Source organism: Gasterosteus aculeatus, chromosome 9 (assembly GCF_964276395.1).
Source record: "Gasterosteus aculeatus chromosome 9, fGasAcu3.hap1.1, whole genome shotgun sequence".
Taxonomy (NCBI): Eukaryota; Metazoa; Chordata; class Actinopteri; order Perciformes; family Gasterosteidae; genus Gasterosteus; species Gasterosteus aculeatus.
In genome coordinates, this window is record NC_135696.1 from 12,613,528 (window position 1) to 12,641,452 (window position 27,925).

At 43.0% G+C, this 27,925-nt stretch overlaps 2 protein-coding genes across 6 annotated transcripts in view; both read left to right on the plus strand.

The window, feature by feature from the left end:
* Positions 1-4,882, plus strand: part of ldb1b (LIM-domain binding 1b) — a 24,156-nt gene extending 19,274 nt beyond the window's left edge. For all 4 annotated transcript variants that reach the window (XM_078108885.1, XM_078108886.1, XM_040186230.2 and 1 more), the window contains 8 exons: positions 34-109; positions 194-296; positions 382-554; positions 835-957; positions 1,040-1,123; positions 1,926-2,049; positions 2,143-2,291; positions 2,769-4,882. In XM_078108885.1, coding sequence (XP_077965011.1) covers positions 34-109; positions 194-296; positions 382-554; positions 835-957; positions 1,040-1,123; positions 1,926-2,049; positions 2,143-2,291; positions 2,769-2,999 — 1,063 coding nt within the window. In that variant the 3' untranslated portion in view covers positions 3,000-4,882. The remainder of the gene's footprint in view (positions 1-33; positions 110-193; positions 297-381; positions 555-834; positions 958-1,039; positions 1,124-1,925; positions 2,050-2,142; positions 2,292-2,768) is intronic.
* Positions 4,883-8,000: 3,118 nt separating this feature from the next.
* Positions 8,001-27,164, plus strand: armh3 (armadillo like helical domain containing 3). 2 transcript variants are annotated; one of them, XM_040187109.2, is made up of 26 exons: positions 8,001-8,259; positions 9,428-9,536; positions 9,632-9,688; positions 9,968-10,114; positions 10,291-10,398; positions 10,485-10,577; positions 10,698-10,772; positions 10,868-10,954; positions 12,188-12,244; positions 12,363-12,406; positions 12,869-12,929; positions 13,073-13,119; positions 13,932-14,007; positions 14,350-14,443; positions 15,923-16,024; positions 16,150-16,208; positions 16,287-16,352; positions 16,693-16,762; positions 17,141-17,201; positions 17,292-17,380; positions 18,965-19,047; positions 19,359-19,485; positions 19,775-19,850; positions 21,299-21,377; positions 25,270-25,386; positions 26,190-27,164. In XM_040187109.2, the coding sequence occupies exons 2-26, from the start codon at positions 9,435-9,437 to the stop codon at positions 26,280-26,282; spliced, it is 2,070 nt and encodes a 689-aa protein (XP_040043043.1). In that variant the 5' UTR covers positions 8,001-8,259; positions 9,428-9,434; the 3' UTR covers positions 26,283-27,164. The 2 variants fall into 2 exon arrangements, with proteins under 2 accessions (XP_040043043.1, XP_040043044.1); XM_040187110.2 differs by having other exon boundaries at positions 8,111-8,259; positions 9,433-9,536.
* Positions 27,165-27,925: the final 761 nt, after the last annotated feature.

Consider the following 27,925-nt stretch of genomic DNA (forward strand, 5'->3'; position numbering starts at 1 on the left):
CCTGTTTTTGTCCCTGTGTCTGTGATTGACCAGGAGGCACACACCATATGGCAACCAGACAGACTACAGAATATTTGAACTCAACAAACGACTACAGAACTGGACAGAGGTTCGGAGGCACCCACGTACACACTCGACAACAGTCCTTTAAATGTGTTTGTCACTGATTATGTTTCCCCTCCACATCCTGTAGGAGTGTGATAACCTGTGGTGGGACGCATTTACTACAGAGTTTTTTGAAGATGACGCCATGTTGACCATTACTTTCTGTCTGGAAGACGGGCCCAAACGTTACAGTAAGAATCAGTCACGGGAACACACTGCTTCCGTCTCATTCCTTCCTGTCTAATGCCCATTGTCTTTTTCACTCCTCCTCTGAAGCAATTGGCCGGACATTGATTCCGAGGTACTTCCGGAGTATATTCGAAGGCGGTGCTACTGAGCTCTACTATGTGCTGAAACATCCCAAGGAGTCCTTCCACAATAACTTTGTCTCCCTTGACTGTGATCAGTGCACCATGGTCACCCAGAATGGAAAGCCCATGTTCACACAGGTATGTTTACGTCTTGCGTACACCAGAAATAGACTTTTTAACTTTGGATTTCTAAACTGCAGCAATGCACACAATTTCACACAATTAGTTGTGAAAGCCAGTTTACTGGTGTTGCTGCATGGAATAAAATGTCTACACCTCCTTACAAGGCACATGCAAGCCACTTGATAGATTGGAAGCTTTTCGTTTATTCGGTATTGTGCACTCTGAATGCTAACCCTACACTTGAAGTTGTGAATCAATACCTGTGTATTGACCTGACCCCTCTGGACTGCCATAGGTGTGTGTAGAAGGGCGCTTGTACCTGGAATTCATGTTTGACGACATGATGAGGATAAAAACGTGGCACTTCAGCATCAGACAACACCGTGAACTCATCCCCCGCAGTATACTCGCCATGCATGTAAGTACATGCATAGGAAAAAAAGATGGATTTATATATTTGTTAATTTGTTGATCCAATCGGTCCCTTATCGATTCCTCAGGCCCAGGACCCACAGATGCTGGACCAGCTGTCCAAAAACATAACAAGATGTGGCCTGTCAAACTCCACCCTAAACTACCTCCGAGTAAGTGAAGCGCATGCACACACTCAACATTTTTATTTTTACATTAATTTTCTTTCATTTTAATTGTTGTTTTGATTGTGGTCATCCATTTATAGCTGTTCGTGACATCAACATTTCAAGCTAACACACACGTGACCATTATGCCATCTTCACACCAAGCGCGAAGTAGATTACATAAGAAGTCAATACAAATGTCTTTGGAATAAAGCTTCATTTGTCGTTAATCCAATTTAGTCTGATTTTATTTGGAGCGGCCGACGGGAGAGCAGGGCGCTTTGAGCGCCGTGTGCGCACACACGGACATACGGACATATGCATGCACGTGTCAGGGCAGAACCGCCTGTGCAAAAAAAATACCACACTGTTCTAGGGGAGCGGAGGGTAATATTAGAGTAGGAGAAACACTAGATAAAAGAAAGCTGCCAACATTTGAACTTTGAACACTGTCAATCACAGGTCTGCTTTAATTGTTGAGTCGGATGTGCACATAATAATAATAATAATGCTGATCAGGGTTTAGGGGAATCTCGTGTTCCACTAACAAACAAGAGATGGCTGCTGAAGTCTGACTGTAACCGCAGCTTCATTGTTCCAGAGGTTGCAGAGGTCACGGCCTCAGGTTGGCAAAGGTCAGAGAGGCGTTGGGCTCACTTGACTTAAGTGTCTTTTGTTTGCGTCCATTGTTTTGTGAAGTAGAATTTGTTTACGTCAGCTGATAATTGCGGCGTTTCCCCTCTTCGGGACTGTTTCCGATGGTGAACATGGCGTGTAATCTTTTAACCCGTTTCGTTCCCTCTTCCAGCTGTGTGTGATTCTAGAGCCCATGCAGGAGCTGATGTCCAGACACAAGACGTACAGCCTCAGCCCCAGAGACTGCCTCAAGACCTGCCTCTTCCAGAAATGGCAGAGGATGGTGGCACCTCCAGGTAACGGAACAACATGCACAGATAAGAGGTGAACACGCACGCCCGCATTACTTGGAGTATATCTGTAACTCTCCCCGCGTTCCTTCCCTGTAGCCGAGCCATCAAGACAGGCTCCAAACAAAAGGCGGAAGCGTAAGATGTCAGGTGGCAGCACCATCAGCGGAGGAGGAGGAACAAACAACAACAACAACAACAAAAAGAAGAGCCCAGGCAGTGGCTTCCCTCTGTCCAGCCAAGTACCGGTAAGTGTTTCGTCTCTTTCTTGTGCCAGCTCCCTGCGATTGCACCTTTTAACAGAACCAGTTTGACTACTGCAGTTCACATGTCACTGCCAACCAAAGAAGGAAACACAAAGGCACTCCTCAGAAGTGTTCCCCACAAGGCTTTTTTATGTACGAAACCGATTCATTACTCAGTAGTTATGAATGACTCATCACTTTTGTTTGTGCAGTTAGTTGACATTACCTGATTTATACCTAACAACAGGTGACAGGTGGGATCAAGACGGATTTTGTCTAAACAAAATAATACAGACAAAGCACATTATAAATGGAAAACTTGACTTAAAGTGCCGGTGAAATATAGTTACATGGCATCAACTACTGCATATTGTCTGCACAACATTTTACTGTAACACCTGTTACGTTCCTCCGGTCCCCAGTAAAATGATATCTCAATTGACCGTTGCTGTACTTTTTTTTTTTTTTTTACCTCTGCAGGATGTGATGGTGGTTGGAGAGCCCACACTGATGGGAGGGGAGTTCGGTGATGAGGACGAGCGTCTGATCACGCGGCTGGAGAACACGCAGTTCGACGCGGCCAATGGCATCGATGATGAGGACAGCTTCAACAACTCCCCGGCGCTCGGCTCCAACTCGCCCTGGAACAACAAGGCCCCCTCCAGCCAGGAGAGCAAGAGCGACAACCCCACCTCACAGGCATCGCAGTAGAGCCCAGAGCCCCACAACTTAACACAAACCCCCTCTCTGCCACTCCTCAGACCCCACCCTGAATCGCCCGCCACCAGTGTAACCGCAGCAGTCCATCTCATTATGCACGCACGCACGCACACACACATACATGGGCGGCATGCAGGATTTCCGCATGTCTCAGACGACGACACTGAGACGTTTGCTGTGACTTCCCCATATTAAGGCGCTGCATGCCACCTCTGTCTCCCTGCTCCTCATCTCGCACTCAAAATGTCCCATCTGCTCTTGCAGATTTTCAGTTTGGACGTCGATCGGCCAGATGTGACCGAGGAGGCGCAGGGATTTAACCCAGGGGGAAAAGTGTGCATACTAAACCATCCATACTGAAATACACGTGTGGTGGGGGGGGCGGCGAAGGGGGAGGTGAAGGGAAGGTGGCGTCAGAGGCTTCGAGATGGTGGCGAGTTGCTTAGGGACCACTTGTCCACCCACCCTCGAAACATGGCTCTCAATTCTGGTCTCCTCTGTCGAGGCACTGGTCACTCGTAATGTTTGTGTGCGTGCGTGTGAGGAACGACAGAGAAGCGGACTGATTTATCTGTGGCTGCGCTGAAGCAGACAGACCGAATTTAGAGCCCCTGTATAAAACTATTGAAATTCACACACTGGTGGGAGAGCTGAAGTGTGGCACTGGGGAAACATATACACACACACACACCAAAACATTAAAACACATCCAAACATCAACACACAAATCCGCAGAATGATTGAAGGATTTTGAGTCCCCTGGTGCCAGAGCCATCTCTGAGACTACAATGAATGCAGTCTTTCAAACAGGGAGCATTTACACCGGACACACACAATTACACATTTTAAGAGTTTTTATACAGTATATATTTCCCTAGAATGTTTTTTAATTTGTATTAAACGCCTTCATTTCAATTGTTACTTTTTTATTTTCTACCAATACTGAAAAGCTACAGACCAAGGAGCAACACAGGACTTTTATCCCGCCCCCCTCTAAAATATATGGTTTTTATCTTTTATGTTTATAAAAGAGAAATAATTTAGTGTGGATGTTTTTATTTTGTCTTTTTGTTCCTTTTTTGGAGATTTAAATTTTTGTGTATTTGTGCTTGTATATTTAAGGTAGTAGCAAAGTTCTGTCTGACTGTAATAAAATGTATTCTTACTTAGATTTACCTAAAGCCATCCCGATCTAATGTAAAGAAACAAAAATAGGAAAAAGGAGAAAAAACACTCATGACCCCCCCCGCCCCGTCTTCCCACCTGCTCTTTCCGCCTCTCTCCTTTTTTATAACTTCTGTAAATTTAAATTACAAAACCTCCAGAGGTACAATGGCACCATTGACAGATCATTTTCCTGTTGTTTTTTTGTATTTATTTTTGAAATCCTAGAAATTCACACGTGTATTTCATCTATACAGGAAGTGATTTTTCACTTAATTTCACGATTTTGTGTACTGCAACCTTCAACTGGATGTCAAGTGAATGTGCTCACTGGATTTAAGCTAACCGATGAATTTCATATTTCATTCTCTGCTGAAACTGATTATTTTTCATGTCTTTCATACCCAACAGAATGATAGCATCAAACATCCAAACATCTTCTAAAGCCAGCTTATCATTAAGTTCAGTCTTCATATTGGGAAGCTATGGCGTCTGTGAAGTCTGATAAAACAGCTGAAGCATTGTTTGTTTTGTACATTTCCATTTCCTTACAGTTGATCCCAGCAATAGTTATGAGTTTGAATGGTGACTTGTACCTTTTTCAATCCCTGTAGAAAATCATTGTTTGATATATATTTTTTGATTTGGTTAGTTTCTGCCCTTGATAATTAATGTATGGTACCAATAAAAGATACATTTTCACTTTAAAACATGTTTAAATGTGTAATTATTGCAACACGACTGTCTGTTTCTGGATTTTCTGCTTAACTTTGGGGTTTAGTTATTGCTGAGTAGTTCTGCTTTGTGATAAGTTAACTAACTTGTTGACAGGAATGGGAGAGGAAGACCTACAGGAGAAAAGAAATGGGCTTCCTCCCTTTTCCACTTCCTCTCCATTCAGTCGGTTGTAACCATCAGTGAAGTTTGAGCTGGGTTTTTTTGCACCTCCATAATGCACAGAAGCCTGCTGGTATGTGATCTTTACAGAATGGTTATTTGCTTTCACTGGTTGATCCCGCTCCTCGTGAGTCCTCGAATGGACCGCTCCAAAGAAGACATTCAGCAGGATGGAAGAGCCCCAGAGGACCAGAAGGCAGAAAAATGCTCCGAGGCCTCGACTGAGGAAGAGATTGGATTTTCACATAATATCACAATGCTGCTCCATTTGCTTTCTACATTTTTAGGTAAAATAGAAAAAGTCACGGGTGGTGCAGCTCCAGAGTGCAAACAGCAGCTCTGTGATGTGGTGCAGCAGGGTGTGAGCCGGGGAATAGGGAGGACCTCCTGTCTCTGCTTTCAGGACGGTTCACAAGCTGTGGTCAATTGGGTTAGTCGGAGTGTAAATCAATAACGGCAAATGTCTTCTTTAACCTGTCAGAAGTTATTCACTCGAGGTATTTGAGGTGTGTGTGTGTGCATGTCTACTCTGACTTACAGATGTCAGAATGAGCAGCAAAGGCGGTTTCTGTGTCAAAGCCCTCCACATCGGCCTGTCTCACGCATACGTCCACCTGCCAACTGTCCCACTTTCTCCTCAGGCATTTATTCCCTTCCCCGTGTCACAATGAACCTGCAGGGAGACCTCCGTGCTGAAACACTGAGGGTCTGCTGAGTTTGGGGTTCAGGTGAAGCTGTAGCAACTCGACGGTCGTCGCTCTGGCTCTGCAGCCACCTGACACTGTGAAGCTCTCCTTTTGTGACCGCGTAATATTTGCGAAGCTAAGAGGTAAATTATTTTCTGGAATGTATTTCATGGATCCGGGACGAGTTTCTTTTAACGGATTCAAAATGAATAAATGTTGTCTTCACTCTTTCTATTCCGGGGTCACTTCTTGTTCAGTACGTTTTCTTCCGCCTTCACTTGAAGATGCCCACTCGTCGGTTGAGCCGAGGCCTTGAGCTTACGCATGATGGCAGTCTGTGTTGTTACTATAACTGTTTGTCATCTTGTCAACATGAAATTGTTTACGCTTTGCCTCAACATAATGCAGATTTCAATAAAAGCTGAGAACTATTACAAAACTAGTAATAGGAACAGAAATTTAGAAGAAAATACTTACTTGCAAAAATTATGCGAGTATTTTCTAAGAGATGCCACTCGAGTAAACAAAAACATTTTGGCGAACTAAAGTAATTTTGTTGTTGGAGAAGGGTTTAGTTTTTATGAATGTATTGATACACTCAAATCACTCTGGTGCACATCGGGGAGAATGCCCTGTCTTTACGACAACTCTCACCTGATAATACTTCTAATAGCCCGTATTGCCATATGAGACATAATTTACTCCCTCACAATGTGCTTTCTTAAAATCACCACATTCAACTACAATAAACTGAGGGTTTTAGGTGAATTCTATCCAAAGCTTAAGATTAATTTCCTGCGTGTTGTACGACCGTTGAAGACAACAGGGATTCTTCAGATCTAGTGCACACAAACATGATGAAGCATGCCACTGTACAAATCCATCAGGACAAACTGGATTAGGATTATTCATACCGAGCAATGAACCGTTGCATCTTTGCGGAGATGTTTGACGTTGGTCACAATCCATCCATCAATTTCTGCTTATCTGGAGCCGGTTAAACTCACTGTTTCACAACATTTCACAGGAGTCTGCAATCTGTCCCGAGCTTCTACAAAAAAACTTTCAAGCTACAGAGAGGTTCTACTTTCCCGTTGAATGTGTTCTGCATATTTGTATTCACACTGTAACATGTAACTTTCTTTGTGGGTTTTCTTTCACACCTCAGATGATGTTCTTCTCCACTACTGCTCATTATAATGTGATTTCCATTTCGTTGTCTCTCTCTCTCTCTCTTGCCTCCTCTGTCTAATGACGCGGTAAAACAGAGTTCGTCTCATTTAATCCGGAAATTGAGGAGCTCCATGTAGTCTTAATTGAGGAGCTCCATGTAGTCTTTACCAGAAAGATAGCACTCTTGATGATGAAGTTAATCTACCAAAGAACTCAACTGTTGCTTTAAATTGGGGACAAAACTATTTTGCAATGTATTATCTCGGTCCAGAGGAACAGGTCTATCAGAGAGGGATTGACTCTTTCTTTCCACAAAAATCTGTGGTAGTTCAAAAGCAGTTATTTTTCACGTTTCATTTTTATCGTATGGTTGTTCAGGAAGCAATCATGCAAAAGAGATAACGAGCAACATCATTAAAACCAATAATATACCATAGTTAGTTCAAATATGTTTGAGCGGCCATTTCCATTTATCAGTGATTGTTGGTGCATATGTAAGGAGAGCAGCAGCTCAAACTGAAATCTCGGCTGTCTTCTGGCTCCATGTGCTTCAAATTAGCAACCAGTGACCGTAGATCACTGAGGCAAAGGTCCCTCAGTCCTTTGTCAACGTCAATGGAAACAATCCATCTGTAAATTACGTCTCGACAGTTCTGCTCTGCTGATTCTGTCCATGAGTAACTAATCTCTACCAGCATCACGCCTGACTTCTAAATGTCGTATTTCACATTTTATTTTTGAGCTCAAAGTCATCTGCTCAATTCAGACTTCAAAATGATTGCAGAGTAGAAATCATAATACTTACAGTATGAGAGATGTTCAAATGTAGAGCCTTATACTAACTCTGAAATTCATATTCAAATATGAATATTTTTTTTCTAGTCATTTACGCAGCTCTTCAGCATTCAAACATGCATGTGTGTGTAACTGTTTCTGCCCGATTTAAAATAAACAGCAATAATTTTGATGAATTAAATAATGTGCAGTATTTGTTAAAAAGTAAGGTTATTTTTAGTTTCTTGTCAATGGTTGAGCAATTATAACGTTTTTTATTTTTATTTATTAATCAACTAACTTCTCCAGGACTGTGTGGTGTGAATGATGACATTACAGAATTAGAGAATACAAATGTTCACTTATTAATCTTTAAATATGTTTCTTTACTTTATCAAATAGCGGGTCAAACCCGCTGTTAAACCTCGAAGGACGTTACTTGTGGGGCGCTAAGACCCTGAAGAGCAGCAGGAAGAGGCTAACGATAGCATAGCACTATGCTAGTGTTGTCACAAGGATTCATGAGCTAGCTTTTTAATTTCAATACCTTCATTGAGGTAAGAACGAACCACACCACTGACTAAGCTGTACATATCTAAATAATGAAATAATGTATTGTTGTCAATAATCGTGCCCTGTCATTGAATAGCTGAAGCTAAATCGTTGTAACACTCCTTGTCTGTCATGTATACATTTAGCTAGCTAGAGGTAGCGTTAGCTTTATCTGTGAAGCATGACCATATAAAGTTAATGTATTAACACAAATGACCTTGCTGGCTAATCAACGAAGTGTTGACTGGACATCAAAACCTGCTTATTATCAAAACTACGTCACTTTTAGTCATTGATTGGTCGAACCCAGTTAGCAAACGATGGGTCAGTTAGGTCGGCTAATGTCAGCTAACGAGCTAGCAAACCATCCCAAACTTGCACTCGGGTTAACAAACTTAGTTAGCGTGTGACTTTAATTAAGTTGTACCAAATGTGTGATGACATGTCTTCGGTAATCTAAAACTCAAATGCTTGATCCTCGCGTATTGTTTAGACGTTACTTAACATTAATCTAATCATTAGCTCACGTTAGCGATATTACATCGTTGCTTAACAACGAAGTAACGTTACCGGGCATGTCCCTACTACTGAAATCTTTGGCATTTTCCAGTACACTTAAATATTTGTAGCTAACCTCACTGTAACAGTTTCCAAGTACAGTGCTTCTCCGTCTCTCTATAAAAGTAAGACAGTCATGAACGGGAGCGTTGGGCTTCTGGGGACTTGTCCCATCAGCGTTAACGCTTTGAAGTAAAGAGACTCAAAGGCAGCCATAGCTGGTATGTCTGTGACGTCACACGGCACGCAGCAGACCGCGGTTGTGGCCATAGACTGATCATAAGTAAGCATCGATCAATTGATCCCAGTAACCAGCATTGTCCTAATCATGTGTTTATACCACATGAGCCCCGTTGTTGTGCTAGTTTATGTATTTTTCTCTTGTTTGAGTAGCATTTGCTAGTGCAGTACCCAGCTGTTTTAGGAAATTACTTAGTAATGGTTAAATATGAGCGAGAGAGAGAGATTTCACTATTTGGTTTCTGTCTTTTAGATTTATTTACTATAACATGCTGGTCAATCCATAGAATAGATACTATCTTGGTGGTTTACAGCAATTCTTTTTGACATAATTGATGCACCTCCTCATCGAGCTCACTGAGTCTGTTTGGTCAGACTAGTCATGTCTCAGGTGGAGAAGAAGGCGGGGCTGCTCCGGAGGACGTCATCCTCTAAGAAACCCTTGAAAGAAAAAGTGGTGCTGATGTATGATGAGATTTTTGCAGTGAGTATTACAACAGCAAAAGGCCAGTGATAGAAATGAAAGAAACCAAATGAATCTTAAATCTTAACAATGTCCTGTCTGTTTCCTTAATTTAGAAAGAAGACCCGGCTAAAAACAACCCTCGCTTTTGGGATGAGCTGTTTCTTATGAAGGTAAAGTGAAAGGGAAAAATACAAAGTTAATCTTTCGTGCAAACTATTGGAAATCGTATCCGTTAATTAACTGACACATATGGATGATATAAGTAATGCCTCAAAATAAAGTCTGCCAACTTATCTATGCAACTTGTCATACACGGGAAGAACGGGAATTGTTAGAAAAAATTGACATGATTATATCATTATATTTATGCAGTTTCCTGTTATTAAATAATAGGAGGGTAACTCTATAACTTCCAAAAACTTCCTATCTGTCCTGCCACCGTATTTCAGGTTAACCTCGAGTATCTAGAGTCCAAGTTGGAGAGTGTAGATGGGGAAGAAGTTCAGCGGATCCAGGACAACATCAACTCTCTGTTCCACCACTGCATTCAGGCTCTGGGAGAGGAACACCAGATCAAAGTGGTCAATGCCCTGCAGGTAAGGAAAGGTCCCGGCTTTGACCTCTTCAGCTACATTGCACATATTACAATCACATCAGTAAATCTCAGATTGTCAGATTTATGGATTTACTTCTATGTCTCCACCGTATCGCCAAAAAGATGCATAGTTGTGTTTCGGTGACACATAACACCTGTGTCGCCGGCTCTCTTCAGACGCTCTGTGCACTTTTCCGGGGGGTTCACCAGAAGAACAAGTCTGCTTCTGGCTTTGACATCATCAACATGCTCATGGGCTTTGACAAGGCTGAGCAAAGGATGAAGGTGCGTGGGGCAAAAAACACTCCGAGGGGAAATAAAGGAGTGAAGGAAATAATCGGTGTTCATTACATGTCTTGTAACTCCGGCAGGACTTAATGGAGAGACTGGACAGCCTCCTGTGTGGAGGCGGCTCAGAGAGTCTGAAGAGTCTTTGTCTCAAACTGCTGCTGTGCCTGGTGACGGTGAGACAGAACATACGGAAGGATTCATTATATTGTGATCAGCATTGGGGAATGCTTCTTGTGCTGTTTTGAAAAAACATCCTAAACGTGAACAAATATGTGGAAAAAATGTGTCAACAGGTGACCGACAACATTAGTCAGAACACTATACTAGAATATGTGATGATCAACAGCATCTTTGAAGCCATTCTACAGGTGAGACTATACTCTAATTTGGGAATTTCTATTGTTTTAGAAATGTTTTTCTTCTGATTTGGTCAACTCTGTTCTCCGTCTTGGCCTTTCGTTAGATCCTGTCAGATGTGTCCAGCAGAGGGCAGCATGGGTATGATGCTGTGGTGCTCCTGGCTCTGCTGGTCAACTACAGGAAATATGAGGTGTGTAGAAATACTCATATGGAACCTTATTTTTCAAATATTAATAGGCGCTGACATTTCACCTGGCGATTCACTCATTTTCGTAGTTCTCTCGGTTGTGCCTATGGTACTGGAGTCATCATCAGCACTCCGTTGATGTTAAAAGGAAATAAAGCACCAGCATAGTAGTATATAGCGTAACATAGAAGATGATAATGAACAACACAAACAAGGATATTTGGCACCAGCTGAACATAAAAACCTTAAGCTAAGGGACACTTTTACTACACTTTTATGACGGTAAAGCCATCGTACTCTCTGACTTTGGTTTTCAATTAACTTCCCTCTTCAGTTATTTCCTGGCAGGATAAGAGTAGCAGCAGGGGAGGGAATGAAAGGATGAGGAGTGACGTTTTGGTTGCAGCCTCATGTGTAAGCAAAGTGAGCAGCTGCTCAAGTAGTAACTCCTCACAAGTTTAATCTGTATGACGGGGCTAAAATGTGCTGCAACTGAATTTTAAGATCTGATGGTTTCATGTAAGGTACCGATCAGATACATTGATCACTGTTTAATTAATGAACTCGATGCCTCACTGCGAGGAAGTGATCCTTCAACATGCTGGACTTATTCCTAACTTTGTAAAAAGAAAATTAACAAATGGATACACAGCTATACGTTTTCTAAATTGTTATTTATTATTAAAGTAAAAAAACCCACTTTAGCTTGGTTAAAAAAAACAAATCTGGTGATAATTAAGAATTTCAATTCAAGCGTTTTTAAATGCAGCAACAAATTGATCAAAACTGACAGTAATTTGAATATCAAACAATCCCCAAAAATATTGTCCAATGCAAACAAAACACTGAATCTTGATCAAGTCACAAACTCGTGGAAGCGTTAAGTGCCTTTAAACAGCTGACAACTGTTTCTGGCTTCTTCGTATGTGATCAGACATAAACATTCATTTGAATTGAGTACGTTATCCCGTAGTCACCATTTGCCTATCCGGCTATTGCTAATTTTAAGTAACGGCTAAATGATGAGAAGAATTACTGCTGGATTAGAGTTTCTTCTTTAATCCAGAATAAAACGTTGTGTCGCTGAACCTCGCCTGGAGTCCGCACATGAGCTCCTCGAATCAGGGGACAAAATGAAAAGAGAATTGACCTCAATGGTCAATAAGGCTTTAACGTCAATATTCGGGTCAAATATTTAACGGCGTCTAATTAAACCGATTTGTTTTTGTTTGTCAGTCAGTGAATCCGTACATTGTGAAGCTCTCCATTGTGGACGACGAGCCAACTTTAGATGTAAGTACGCTGTCACTCGGTGTGTTAGTTTAAATAAACAGCCGGAGCGGTGGAGGCGCTCCACGTGAAGCAGTTTATCAGAGGCGTGACTGATGCGCTGGGTGTTTTTCTCTCCCAGGGAATGGGGATGGTCGTCCACCAAGCTCTGACAGAGTATAACAGGTGAGATCTAAAAACGTTTTTAATGACGCAGTCCTCGATGTGCCGAGGCCGCTGGTGTCATCAGTTTGCTTTGATGTCTCCCACCAATGTTCTATTTCTATTCTGAAGAAAAACAGACTCCTTTTATACTTTGTTATTTATATCTGACAGTTTTCTTCGGCAGTCGCTGCTGTTTTTCGGATAAGGCAAGGTTTGGAAATTAAAATGCTGTTTGTGAAGGAGGTTCTGTCCTGCCTGCGTGCGTAGACGGACGCATCAAAGTGATGGATGACGGCTCCATACAGTTCGTTGTTTGTGTGTATGAAGCCGATGTCCCTTAAAGAACACGTTGGGGGGAGCAGGAGGCGATGTTGGGTGAATGTGTGCTCGGTTTCAAGGGCTGTGCACAAGTATCTTGTTTAGCCCTACGCGTCTCTACTTTACTTCTTTCTTTCTATCTTTGTCTTTCTGTTCTCCATCAAGGCAGTATAAAGACAAAGAGGAGGAGAACCAGGGAGGCTTCTTCTCCACCTTCACTAGCATGGTAGGATCTAATTCCTACTTCATATTGTAACAGTAGGTGTAGCTGAACTCGATCTGGTATTTCTCATCAGCAGCTCAGAGTGCGCACTGTGTTTTCTTTAACAGTGTTGGCTGATTGATTTGATGTTGGTCCTCTGTCTACAGGTGGGGAGCATGTTCATAGCCGACGCTGATGAGAAACTCTCTGTACAGTAAGTAGTTAAATTCTGACCCGTCGGTCACACATTACTGCCGCAGTGTCTTTGGGTCCTCTGTTTTGTCATTGTAAAAGTCCCCAGTTTGAAATCACAGGTTCAATGAGGATACTTGCTGTATCGGTGTAGTGTGAGATCGTTGAGCTGACATGTGTGCAGTGCGTTATCTTCACTATTAAGCATCTCTGTGGGCATCTGACAAAAATCTTGATTGATCGGTAAAACCTTTCACTTTTCAGGTAATGTTGTATACATCTGGGCACTTTTTTTGCGTTTCAGCATTTAAATATACTACAGAGAGCCGCGTTCGACCTTTGAACTTCTTAAATTTCAATGTGAATCTTTTCTTAAAGAACACTTAAAAATGCTGTAACTGCTGCAGCACAGCAACATTTAATTGGCTGAAAGCTCGACTTCATAGTTTGTTTTGTGTTTATAACATTGTCACTCAAAAGTTGCTGTTTGATTCATGTCTCGGTCCTAAAATTGAGAGTGACAATTTTAAAGAATGCTGCTAATTACCTTTGACATGTTTTTAATGTCAACTCATTTATCAAAATAAACATTTTACATATGTAAATTTAGAAAATGATTCATTACTGGTTGTGCAGTACTTAATGATACAGAAAATGAAAAAGGGGACCTGTTCGTGCAATAAGTAATAGTGAATAATCTTTAAACAGCAGACTGCCCCGCAACTTGTTTTCATGACCTGCGCTGGATTAAATCCCAAAGCGTTATGTAAAAATTTGTAGATTTCACTTCATGAATGAATGAGCTGACCTCCCACTTTCTGTTTGCTCCTTAAGGACCAATGAGGCGATTCTGCTGGCGCTTTATGAGGCCGTGCACCTAAACCGCAACTTCATCACTGTATTAGCGCAGGTGAGAATACAATAACAACCCTTTAAAAAATATATGTTGTGTTCCGATAACTCTCAATATTTATTTTCTTTTGGTGTTGCTTTGGAAAAATGTGTCTTTGAGTACATTAAGCCACTGTCCTGCTTTTCACAGTACTTTTAATCATGTACATATTTAGCAGCGGTGATTGGCTGAGATGTTTTTTTACTATCAGATGTAATCACTTGTTGTTTGTCTCTTCCCGTCGCCACCGTTCTCTCCAGCTTATTTGTTGCATTTTCCTCTACGTGATGGGACAGAAGGCAGACGGAAGCTTTTCACTATCAGTGATATTTCACAAATGTGTTTTTGGTCCCTCAACAGAGCCACCCTGAGATGGACATCCCCACCACACCCACCACCCCGACTCCAACCACACCTACAACACCACTTGGCACAACGCCGCCCTCCTTAGACAGTAAGTCTGTTACACATCGAAGCACAGATGATGTGTTCGCGATGCCCGTCGGGTCTTTTCGGTTGTATTTCTCTTTTTCTTCCCTCATATCAGTTTGCAGAGCCCTGTTTCACCTGCCAAAGTAGAACGATGGGTTTCGACGATGTTTGGGTCCCGAGTCTTTATCGTACCGTGTTTGGTTGTGATTAATTATGATCTCAATCAGACTTGTGTTACCTACACATGTTTATTGATTCATTCAAAAAGACTCATTACATTTTCTGAATCTCAGGGTCTCAGAAGTAGTTTGTTTGTGAAAAACAATTTTTTAAATGTATTACGAAGCACAGAAAGGCCTCAAATATTGGCTTCGATATTCTTCTATAGTGTTTTCCACCTGAAAGGACGGCAGCACTTGCAGTGAAGTGGAGTGAGCCTTCACCTGTGTGTGGTTGGCTCTGTGTTTTATACCAAATCCTCACCTTGAAACAGATTTGGACTAGACTAAAATAGGAATCCTGTCAAAAACCAAGTAAGGGCAGAAAAAAGAATGTCTGTGATTTTTTCTCGGCAGTATTTCTACATACATTTTTAAAACACTCTCCAAACATGGCAACTCTCCCCTGCTTCTGTCTTGGCCCAACACACACACACACGCACACAGGCACACTCGCTGCCACATCTCCGGCAGCCGTTCAAATATTCACTACATTTTTAAGGTTCCTATACACAGTAAATTGCACTTCTAATGTGTGTTTGTTAGATCTCTACAATCTGATTATTACACCACCCTGCACACTGAGCATGATCTCTTTAGACTCGAGTGCCTGGCTGTCACCTCAGGGAACCTTATTGGTAGCACATTCGAAGGCAGGTAATTAGGCACGCACACCGTAACCGCTAAAAGGTACATGTTTCCATCTCTAGCTCTCCCTCCGAAGCTAAGAGCCATTTTCTGTATGAAATATTAACCTGCAGCTTCAAGTTCAGATGACGGTTTTGTGTGCGTTAAGCCATGTCATGGGAGCTTCAGCACTTCGAGTCCTTCTCCTCTGGCCAGTCTAAACACGTGTCTGCATCGCATGTCAGCAGTGCACCGTGAGGATATGTTTGACAGCGTGAAATCTTTAATGCTGCCGTGATATGAAGAAACAAATGCGGGTTAGCGTGGCTGAGGGGAGATGGAAATGACCGCCTCATTATTTATTCATGTGAACGGCTGTATTATTATTTCAGAGAGCAGGGATTTTTAAATGGATAAAGATGTTTGTCTACGTCACGGAAAGCTACAGGAGCTGCAATGATGAGACTTTTTGTGATGTTGTTATTTGCCTGGATGAGCACCCGGTCTGACTGCCTAAAAGGGGACGGCGGCTCTTTGTAACTCCTGTCTTTAAGATTCAATCCTTCTGTTAGACTCATGCTTACATATAAGAAAATATTGCTTAATCTTTTTATCTGCAGTAATTTTATGTTTTTATTTGTTAATCTGCTGTGTAGTGATGAACAATCCAGAACTGCCTCTAGATCCCAACCTGCAGACCAGCAACCTTCTCATCACCTTCCTCAAGTACGCCTCCATCGTGATGCAGGATACTAAAGGTAAACCGACCCCTTCGTGTCCTCTTCTTCATCAACTCTTTTACTTGTTCATCTACCTCTCTGTTCTGAGTTGCCCCCTCTGTTTTCTTTTTACCTGCATCTCGTGTGTGTTTGTGTGTTTGCAGATGAGCATCGACTCAACAGTGCCCGACTGTGCCTCATCATCCTTACCTGCATCGCTGAGGTAGAGCCGCCACACCGCTGCAACATTCGCTCGCTCCGCGGATCGTCTTAGTTCTGACTTTGTGTGTGTGTGTGATAGGACCAGTACGCTGACGCCTTTCTTCATGACGACAATATGAACTTCAGAGTCAATCTCCACAGAATGGTGAGTTTCTGTTTCCCTCTGTTCTGTTAAATTGTAGCAGACGGTAGGTGTGAATCAGCGGTGGAAACTAAAAATAACAGAACGCAGCTGTAATGATCTCTCTCGTCACCCCCCCCCCCCCCCCCCCCACCGTCTCAGCTGTGACTTTCCCGGTCTTACAATCATATTATAAACCTGCTTATATCCGTATATGTCGCTACAAGAATCTCTTATCCTCTTCCCTGAATAGTGAAACCAGGTTTCTCGCCTCCACGGTGTTGAGTAATCGTCTGACTGTTGTAATCTGGTTCCTTAAATGCACTTTTTTAAAACATGTTGGCATTCATATGTCTTTTTTCAGCCCATGAGGCACAGGAAAAAAGCAGTGGACAAGAACATCCCTTCACGTCCGCTGGTGTGTGCTGTTTTAGGTATGAGGAAGTAACTCAAAGGCACTGAAATCCTGAAGGCTCGTTCGTCAGCTGTCACTTCTGAACCTCTGTTTTCATGTGTTAACTGCTACCAACCAGATGCTGATTAGCTATTTAATAGAGAAGCAATAATGACACAATTTAAATGATAAGAACTACTTAAAATGAGGCTATTCGTTGTTTGTGCCTTATTAGTGATATTTGAGGTAGGGTAGCCTGGGACATTGGCATCAGTTTGCCGTCAGAAAGGCCGTCTGGTGGCGAAACTATTCTAAACATAGCGTTAACTGCTATTTGATTTCAGTAGGTGGATCTTGTTTTCCTTGTTCACACATCTCTCTACTCCACCCAAACTCTTGTCTGTACCCTTCCGTTTAGATCTGATGGTGGAGTTCATAGTCACTCACATGATGAAGGATTTCCCCATGGATTTATATATGTGAGGACGCTCAAACATCACACAAACATGTCTCTGGTCTCGTCCACCCACCTGCTGCGTCACCAAAGTCCTGTGTGTCTTCCTGTGCAGGCGCTGCGTTCAGATCATCCACAAGCTCTTGTGCTACCAGAAGAAGTGCAGAATCCGGTTACACTACACCTGGAGAGAGCTCTGGTCAGGTAAAGAAACAGCGTTTTTTCTTATTAGGACGGGAAGTGGACTGTTGGACTGTCATTATATCGACAATTAGTAAACCGTAATTCCTGAACGTGGTTGAACATGAATCATAGAAGAGGGAGCGATGAGGTGAGGGAGATAAATAAAGCCTAATTGCTCATAGCTTCTCTGTGAAAACAGAAACCATCCAACAGGTCGTCTCCTTTGGATACACGCTGTTTTCTTCTCTCCTCCGCCACATCTATCTCTTTCTTTCATTCATTCATTCATTCATTAAATGAAACTCATCTTTGGGGACACCCTGACTTTTTCTATGGCACCACCAGCAGCTCCAGCACGCCACATTTGGTGTGGACATTCACCTCCAGGGTGACCTCTATTCATTTTAATAATCGCCTCGATGGCGACATGCTCATACGGGTGTTTGTCATGACGGGTAGTTTTTGTAATTTCAACGTTGTTTGGGTGAAATAATGTTTTAATAATGGTTTCTTGCACCATGGGAACTTCACCTCGTACCTCCCCAATGATTGTCTAAAGCAGGAGAGCTGATGAGAGTTTTGTGGTGATTTAAGCTTTAGAAGTGCTTTCAACTGTGAATTATCTCACATCGTTAATCGGAACTCTGCACTAGTTCTTTTCAATTCTGTTAATCTTACCGAGTTGCTCGCAAGGCTTTAGACTCTCAGACCCAACGTTGGGCTGGATATTTTTCAAGCTGGTGTCATAACAGCATTTGATTTATCTATTACAACTTTGTTAGGCGACTCTACGGTGTCATTGGCTTTATGATTGATGTTGATTCTCACACATGTACTGCGCACATCTACATATACTTTATATGGTAATTGTAGCCGTACCTCTCAGAGGAAGTCTTCTGCTGATGATTTGTGTGTTACATAAATAGTTTTTTGGAGGTTCGGAGACAGAACATGTTTACGATTGAAGGTTTGGAACATTTTAGAAGCCCCAATATGTATAATTTAAATCTGAAACCGTTGGGATCTTCTGGGCATCACCTGAAGAGTTGGTTGGAAAGTTAAGTGCTTTTGCAAAACAAAGCCAATTCCCCTCTGAAGTCCTCGGGCCTGTTGTTTTGTAAATGTTTTGCATCATTGAGATTGGATAATGAGTCTCTAAAGAAAGCACAATCCATCGTGTTGGCCTCGTTTTCATCCCGGTCAACGCACAATAGGACATTTCAGCTTGTAATGGGCCCATCGTACTGTGTCTCATTAAAATACGGATTGCTCTAATCGGACCCGTAATCATCTTAATTCCCTGAGTAACAATGACCTTTTTCTCCTGCCGGTGATAATAGCACAACAACTAAGTGAAAGAATTATCTGAATTCCAGTTTTATTTAGGAACTTGTTAAAAGTTCACATTTTGGTTCTTCTTAAGTGTTTTTTTTTCTCTCTCTAAGTTTGTGAAGAGAGATGATTTTAGTGTTAAAAGGTTCCCCCCTCCTGAGTTTCCATTATGAACCTCACTAAAGAGCCTCACTGAGGAAAGCCACCATGTGCCAGACCGCCGTCCACGCGCCACACTGTTTAATTTATGCATGCACATCTGCCTCTGCACAGCTCTCATCAACCTGCTGAAGTTCCTGCTGTCGAATGAGACGACACTGCTGGCCAAGCACAACATCTTCCACCTGGCTTTACTGGTGAGACACTCACACTCACACATGTTGAGGTTCAGAGGACCTTGTTCAGCAGGAGGATGTGTGTGTCATCTTGTATTATGAGAGCCAGATGTTGTACGCGTGGCGCTGCTTGTGGCCCAGCTGTGCATGCAGCATGAGTGAGATCACTTAAACTCTTTTTAATAGTTTGTTTGAAGAGGCGTAGTAAGTAAAGACCGGCTGTGTGGGGCCCAAACGGTCGCAGCATCGATTGGATTTCCCAAAGTATACTTGTTTTTCTTCTTTCGCAGAGAGTGAATGCATCAATGGTTTGTGTTTGTGTCCCGATCCAGGTAGTGAACCTGTTCAACATGTTTATAACATACGGGGACACGTTCCTGCCCACCTCCAACAGCTACGACGAGCTGTACTACGAGATCGTACGAATGCACCAGGTCTTTGACAACCTCTACTGCATGGGTACGCTAGTGTAAACCTTACTGTTGGACCTGACTTCCAGGTCGTTCTAATGTAAAGGCTGTTGTTTAGAGCGTCTTAAGTAATACTAGAACTCAGAAACAACTAGTTACTCGTTTTTATTCACCAATGAATTGCTGTGTTTTGATAAGTCTGCAGGTAAAAATAAAATCGGTGCTTAAATTGTTACATGTTTAAATGTTCCAGCCGTTCGTCTCTTGTCCCGTGGAGATGGATGTTTTATAGTGTGGCTGTATGTGTGCGTCTCACTCGGTCATTCTCTGCCTTACAGTTCTGAGAGTGTCGACCAACACGGGCCAGTGGAAGGAGGCAGCCAGCAAAGTCACGCATGCCCTTGTCAATGTTCGGTAAAAGAGCTCTCACACACACACACACACACACACACACTTGCAACTAGACCTGTCAATATATTGACACGGTACATCGCACGTACCGTTACTTCAAAATGAATTGTCACCAACGTTTTAGTGGATCGCGCTGCCTCTGTCGTCTTGTCTGCGGGGCTCATGCAGCGTCTTCACACACATTCACACACAAACAGAGCAGACACCGACCGGTGAAGAGAAGTCGTGAAACCCACCGTGTTTAAGATAAACAAGTCCAAATGGACCTGGTTTCAAAGCCGCATTCTTCAGCTCTGGTGTGCGAACATTTTGGCTTTAAGCCGATTGAGAGCAGAAAGCCAATAGACGAGCCGGTAGGTGGACCTTGTTTAAAAAAAGTCATTGGATTTCACAGAAATATAATGAATACAGGTCAAATTAAAGGGAATGAAGTAGTGTCTTTGGATATGTAATGCAGGTCTTTCGAAGGAAAGACCTGCATACACTTCCTCTCTGAGGGCCGTCTATTCAATACTTCTCAAGCCTTAATCTCCTCCATCCCAGTCCCCACACAAGCTCTCCTTGTTCTCTCCTCCACCCTTTTAGCCCGCAATCTCTCCGTCTTCTCTGAGGAGCTGATTTGCTGAGGTCACCCTGGCTTTGAGGCCCCTGAGGGGGAATATGAGTGGGTTACTCCCGGAGGATCACAAGGGTTTGGAGGGAACGCAGGGAGAACGAAGATTGAAAGCGTAATATTTGAAAGAACAGATGAATGAATCGGAGTGGAATAAAGAACCCGCTGAGACGGTGTTGAGATTAACTCGAATTATGGGACCGATTTGATTTTACTCCCATCACTTCAGTCCTCCATACGCTGGCTTCTCACAAGGAAAGGACAACTGATTGCCACGACGGAGAATTCTGTGTGTTTTTGTCACATCATTTATCTGATAAATGACGTCCTCCTACGCCGGTACAAAAGAAGCCACTTCATCTCACAGCTGTGCTTATTGCATCAACTTAAACTTGTTTCACAATGCAAGTTATTTCATGGAAAATAATGCTAATGCTGGAAGAGATTGCCTCTGAATTTACATCTAAAATCCTTAGTGTGCACAGACAATATGAACGAGGCATCGAGATGGAGTTGAATAGCTATGAATGAAGTTAGTTTTTCTTAAATATCAAACAGCCTTTTTCATATTAAACAGCGTCTTTAACTCAGAACGTCACTGGTCAGATATCTTGTCCAAATTGCCAGCTGCAAACCATCGCTTATTGAATATTATTATGTGTTTTTTTTCTCACTTACACAAGAAGTAACTACACAATTGTTTGTTTTTAGCACATGCTTTTGTTCACTTTGGTCTTAATGTGGCACAGCAGAATATTTTAGACTCTACTTCTATTTCTTACTCACAGATTCTTATGTCACTGTTGTTCTCAGAACCGTTTGTGTTTTTGTCTTTAAGGGCCATCGTCAACCATTTTGATCCCAAGATTGAGTCGTACGCTGCTGTGAACCACATCTCTCAGCTGTCTGAAGAACAGGTGACCAAAACTCCTTCTTCCTGTTCCACTCTGACTAAAGGTTCTATGTGACTGAACAAACACCAACATCTTCCCCTGAAACGCCACTCTTGTCACCTCAAAATGACATATTTTTAGTACACAATTGAAAACCCTTCGTCTGAGATGGGGTTTTATTTTGAAAGAATGTCTATTGAGGGGCGGTAGTTTGAGCCATGTGGCAGAGATGGATGACTGAGTCGTGGCTCATTGTGATCAGAAGCCACGAGGAGCCGCTGTTAGAACCATTCAAACCACTGAGCTAAAAACCCCGTTGTGGCTGATTCATTGCATACATTTCACGCAGGTGAGGGGACTGTTCAGAACAAATAGGACGTGTTTCACACTGCACAGGATGGATGGAGACACGCACACACACATGAGCTGCCGTCAGTTCTTCTGGAAATATTACAGCATTCTCTGAAACACATCCATTATTCAGCATCTACTGGAGATTTAAAGGAAACTTTACCTTCACGTCAAGTGATAATTCTTCTCATTGTAGATGTACGCCAGGTGTTTGGCAAACACACATTAAGAATTGAGTCATTAAGAAAGTGAACGCTGAGTTATTCCCTCATCAGAGTGAAGACTGGAGTCGGTGAGGAGGTTGAACTTCACTGATACGAACGTTATGCCTTCCACTTAAGACTTTATCGTCTGTCAATTCAGCGAAAACAGCTGGAGGAGAACCTTTTTATTTATTTCTTTACAAGCTGATAACAGAGTGATATATCTGGTCATTATAGTCCACAATAACCTCTCTGCTTTTATCTGCCAGATTAATTCACAACAAAGAGGGAAGGCAGGAGTTTGCTTTGCTGTGTATGAGCGGCCAGTTGTTATTATATATACATTAACACACACATTACATAAAGGGACCATATTTCTCCTCATTTGGTAGTTTACAACAGTCTCCTTTTGGCATTAGTAGTGTTTTTTTAGGCTACATTTCATTCTAATGAAATAATAATAAATGTAGCTTACAAAAAAATGAAGCAGAAGCCGTAAAGTGCTTCGGGAAGACCATCTGGGGGGAACTACCCAAGCTGTACAGTAAGGACGGGACCCCGTTGACTGCAACTGAGGAGGTTATCGGGCGGTGGAAGGAACACTACGCCCTTTGGTAGAGGCGGAGCTGGAGGCAGAGGAGGGATCATCATCATCAATTTGCCTGGTGGAGGTCACTGAGGTAGTCAAAGCTTCGGGATTAATGCGAGCCGTCCGGAGATGCTGAAAGCAATGGGTGTTGCGGGGCTGTTTTGGATGACACGCCTCTTCAACATTGCGTGGAAGTCTGGGACAGTGCCTGAAGCGTGGCAGGCCGGGGTGGTGGTGTCCCTCTTCAAAAAGGGGACCAGAGAGTGTGTGCCAATTACAGGGGTATCACACTACTCAGCCTCCCGGGTAAAGTCTACTCCAAGGTGCTGGAAAGGAGGGTTCGGCCGATAGTCGAAGTCGAGGATCGAAGAGGAACAACGCGGTTTTCGTCCTGGTCGTGTGACGAAAAGAGAGCTGAGCCGGAAGGCAAAGCTCTCGATCTACCGGTCAATCTTCGTTCCTACCCTCACCTATGGTCATGAAGGATGGGTCATGACCGAAAGAACTAGGTCTCAGGTATAAGTGGCCGAAATGGGTTTCCTCAGGAGAGTGGCTGGCGTCTCCCTTAGGGATAGGGTGAGAAGGTCAGCCCTTCGCGAGGAGCTCGGAGTAGAGCCGCTGCTCCTTTGCGTCGAAAGGAGCCAGTTGAGGTGGTTTGGGCATCTGGTGAGGATGCCCCCTGGGCGCCTCCCTAGGGAGGTGTTCCAGGCACGGCCAGCTGGGAAGAGGCCCCGGGGGAGACCCAGGACTAGGTGGAGAGATTAAATCTCTGCACTGGCCTGGGAACGCCTTGGGATCCCCCAGTCAGAGCTGGTAGATGTGGCCCAGGAAAGGGAAGTTTAGGTTCCCCCGCTGGAGCTGTTTCCCCCGCGACCCGACCCCGGATAAGCGGTTGATGATGAATGAATGGATGGACAAAAAAATGAATGTGATCGGACCCGTTTGATACCAGAAAGGTTCTCTTATTAACGAGTTGGTATTGCGTTGAAGAGCCATACTGCCCAGCCCTTATGACAGCACATCCCATCTGTGGTAGCTGGCTGAATGGTGCAGAGTCTCCTTTTAGCTGTGGGTTGTGAGTGAGTAAACCACGGAGCAGCACAAGCAAATGAACAGGACTTTGAGGGAAGAAATGACGACGGAGTTCTTCAGTGGGAGAAACCATCTGACACGACCTTTCCACGGCGCTCCTCTCCACAAAGATTATACAAATCCCCGATGAGCCTCCACGAACAGCTGTAATGGACGTATTTACATATTTTTAATACTGAGCTACTTACCTGTCATACACCCTATTTGACATATGTTCACTATGACTGTGGTTGAATAGGGCGAAGCTTAATCAGGATTTCTGTTATTTGAAGGACTCAAGGGTTTTAATACTTGTATGCTGGTTTGGTAAAGTCCGTTTTGCTGTCACGCCAGCAATGTTTTTTTTGTGTGATTTTTATAAATAATAGATACTGTCCTTTTGGCTCCGCGTATAACCGCTCACTCGCCTCGTTTTCAGTCATCCCCCCTCTGCCGTCTGTCTCATCAATGTAGACCCAAAAAGCCCTTTTTCAAGGAAATAATAATAATCCTTTTGGCTGCACTGTACTTTGATAGTCTCACTAATCGTAGAATGTAGGTCGGATTAAAAAAAAAAAAAAAAAAAGAAGAAGGCCGGAGTGAATTGAGTGAACAACTTTGAGCGCTTTCAATTGAACAAAAGTTACATGTTCCCTCGGGCTGAACAAAGTATATATTTTTTAAGAGAATATGGTTTGACGCACACACGCAGGAACCACCTGCACTTTATCCGCCTGCAGCGTCTTCGTTCTCCTCAGTGACACCGGAAGATGGATTGCTGCTGTGCTCTGCTGTCTGTCTCTCACACACTTCAGCACACACGAGGCTTCTTCTTTGCCGGCGCTTCACGATAAATATCCACAAACATATCTGCTTATCGATGCAAGAGGAGCGCAGTCGAGCGCGAGCAGCGAAACACTTATCAGCCCCACCTTCGCTAGAACAGCACGTGGCAAAAGCAGACGTCCTCCCTTGACCACTCCTCTAATTCTCCATTTACCTTCGGACCGGTCTATCACAGCTCACAGCCCCTCGTTCGTCTTTTCTATGCTCTCCATCCGACAACGGTAGAGGAGAACAAAACCTAGAACCATCATTGGCTGAGAGAGAGAGAGAGGAAACGTAAAGGCGAACACCTGTATGTTTATCTGGATAAAAGCAGTGCGTGTTTTGGGAGCTTCTCATTGTGAATGTTTCATGCTGTGTGCAGTGTTGCCGGTTCATTAATAAAATAATAAAAAAGGTGCTTGGGGCCTATTTCACGGCTGAATGACATGGGTGGGAGTCTCTGCATAATTACACCTCATCTCAGCTGGACTTTACTTTAGGCATGTGTGTGTCCTGTGCACTTAATAAGCGTGGTACGCACTCGCAGGACTGCTTTTGCTCGACTGTCTTTACTTGATTTACAAAGTGAATCCTTCCTGAAGCAAAAGTGCCTTCAGTGTTCATTCAAAGTTAAACTGTAGTAGACACAGTTAAAGAAACAACATATTTCTGGTTGCTGAAGCACACTACTGTGTAGAAATGGAATTGTACCAACAAGTAAGCAACTTTAATAAATCAAAGTTGCAGGTCATGCTTTCCTTTTCCTAACTAACTATTAAACCGACTAATTCATATTTGAATGTTCAGTGACTATTCAACCTCAGACTTATGCAACATGTTCATTTACGGTTTCCCCGGTCTGCCACTCTGTCAGGTGTTGGAGGTGGTTCGGTCCAACTACGACACACTGACGCTCAAACTGCAGGATGGTTTGGACCAGTTTGAGAGATACTCGGAGCAGCCCAAAGAGGCTGCTTTCTTCAAGGAGCTGGTAAGAGATGCTGCTACGGCAGCTTGTAGATGAGCCCTGGTGTCGGGTGATGGGAGCCGCGCCCTTGACACACACACACACACACACACACACACATACATTGTTGTGAATAACAGACTGAAATAATTTGAATTTGGTGGTCAAAAAATATAGCAATTCAACACAGCTGTCTAATAGGATAAAGTTATGAAGCGACAGTATTTTGAGCAGAGGCACAACAACTGCAAGGCCGATCTGATTTTTTAACCCAGATTATAAATGTATCCCAGCTGTTTACACCAGGAAATGTCTTCACAAAGGGGACAGCTGAGAAAATGCTTCCTGTGAACAGAAATGACCACCATCTGAGTTAAAAGTAAAAAAACAAAACCAAAGTGCCTGCACTGCAACTGGTATTTTTAAAGTTACATTTTCACATGCACTCTTGTAATATTGTCATTGATGCATAAGATTACCATCTTTTCTTTTAGATAATACAGCCCTAAAACATCACATGATGTGTTTGACAAAACCTAAACCAATCAGAGCGAGGGACTAATCAGCAGGTGAAATGTGAAACCCAGCAGCCGCAGCAAACAACGCCGCTGTCGTAATAAATACACGGCACCTGAGACTCATGAGACAAACATCGTCCACATGGAAGCCGCACAGGCTAAGAACTCTAAAATCCTACATTTCCCCAAATGCAACTCAATAGAGTGTGCGCATCGTGCCTGTCTGGTGAATGCCAGAGCCTTGTACAAGTTGCACCCTTTGGTATGTCTCTGACGTGGTGATGAACGTCCGCCTGTGTCTGTCTCCAGGTGCGCTCCATCAGTCTGAATGTGAGGAAGAACGTCTCCCTGAACACACTGAGTCAGGGCGTCCTGCTCAAAGAGTTCTCCACCATCTCCTGAGACGCAAACAGACACACACGCACTCGTCCACCCTCCTCCTGCTCCCTTCAGATGGACATACACCGTGCATCTGTGCGCGCGTGAACACAAGCTCATTCTTTAACGCGCACGCACACACACGCGCACCAACAAGGACGGTCCTCGTCTTGTCCCCCTGTGAACGGAACGTGGGAAACTGAGACGGACGCACTGATGTGGTGGTGTTTGTTGATGTGTGTGTGTTTGATTATTGAAGTGCCCGCACCGTGCTGGTTCCTGTTGTGCAGTATTGACTGGACTGTTAGTCGATGCGTCAACTTTTGGATTGAATGGAGTATTTTTTATTCCAGATGTTCATCCAACATGTCAGCCACTGATGTTTTAAGTAGCTTCTGCTCCCTTGATTCATGATTCCTCTCCAGTAATTATTTCAGAAGACTTAAGCTTCAAGCGAAATGTTGTGTTCTTTTTTTCCTAACAGCATCTGTAACGGTGACCTTTTAGCCTTTTTGAGTTAAAACCTTGTGTAAATCCTCTTTAATTTGAGCACTAACTCTTTATTTTCGGCTGAATGTCGTACGAATGTTAACTTAAATCTGGACATGTTCAAAAGATTTAGGTATTATTTACATAGTTAAGTTGTGATAGAAACCTTCTGGTAGCTGGAAAACGTTTTTTTGCTTTTGAACAAAGCCGGGACAAACATTCACTACTGCACAACGCACAAGTCTGTGTGTTCTCAGTCTAGCAATGCTCATTCAGAACAATTCTGACCCTTATTTTTGAGTTTAACCAGATCCAATTATCCAATTTTGTGTGAAGGGTCTTATTTCTGTCAACTCTTACTCCTGTAGGTATATTTATGTTTATTTTTTAAATAAAGGTTGGATTCCTATCACTCAACTAGTGTTTCCTGTTTTTACTATTTAGGCAAGAAAAACTGTGTTACAACTTAGCAAAACATACATGAAGCATCTTCCACCCAAATGATTCGGTGGGAACTTTGTTGCACGTCACACTCCAATCGCTGCAATTTCTTCGGTCAAATAATGGCAACAATATTCACTCTCCTTTTTAGCTCCAGCAACTTCTGAAACAGCTGTACACGTACATACGCCTCCACTCACGACGCAACTGCTTGATTGACACCTCCCTCACCCCTCGCTTTTTTTGCCAAAAACTTACACGGTTATCATCGCATGTATTTATTTCTCACAGTGGTACTTTCCATACTTTTATCTGGGCAGTGAATGAAAGGAAGAGTCAGGCAGGTCACGGTTACTAACACCGCTCATATTGTTGTTAGACAGTTGAAACTGGTCCTGTTTCTCTCTGTCCTCCATCTATCGCCCTGTGACTAATCAGACCAAATATCTGATAACTTATGGCCTCGGGATCGCACAGACTCTTTCAGTACTCTTAAATTACTCATAGTAAAATCAGTTGCTGGATCCGATTTAATCAGTAAATATCAAATTTCACTTTACATGGTGAAAAAGTTAATCCTGCACTCAATCAAACGATCACTCAATCAAATGTTTGATTGAGTGAGAGATTTCTGATTGGTTTTCCTTTTTCCACTGGAGAACATGTCTGTGTTGTAGTGGTATATTCATGCATCATCAGCATACTGGCAGCGTAAGAAGAGTCACCGACAGTCCTTC

Excerpts from the sequence above, each read along its gene's own strand:
- armh3 (XM_040187109.2), top strand. The coding sequence starts at position 9,435 with ATGTCTCAGGTGGAGAAGAAGGCGGGGCTGCTCCGGAGGACGTCATCC. Across the intron at positions 14,444-15,922 it reads AACGCCGCCCTCCTTAGACA|TGATGAACAATCCAGAACTG; the intron begins GTAAGTCTGTTA and ends TCTGCTGTGTAG. Across the intron at positions 21,378-25,269 it reads CTCAGCTGTCTGAAGAACAG|GTGTTGGAGGTGGTTCGGTC; the intron begins GTGACCAAAACT and ends CCACTCTGTCAG.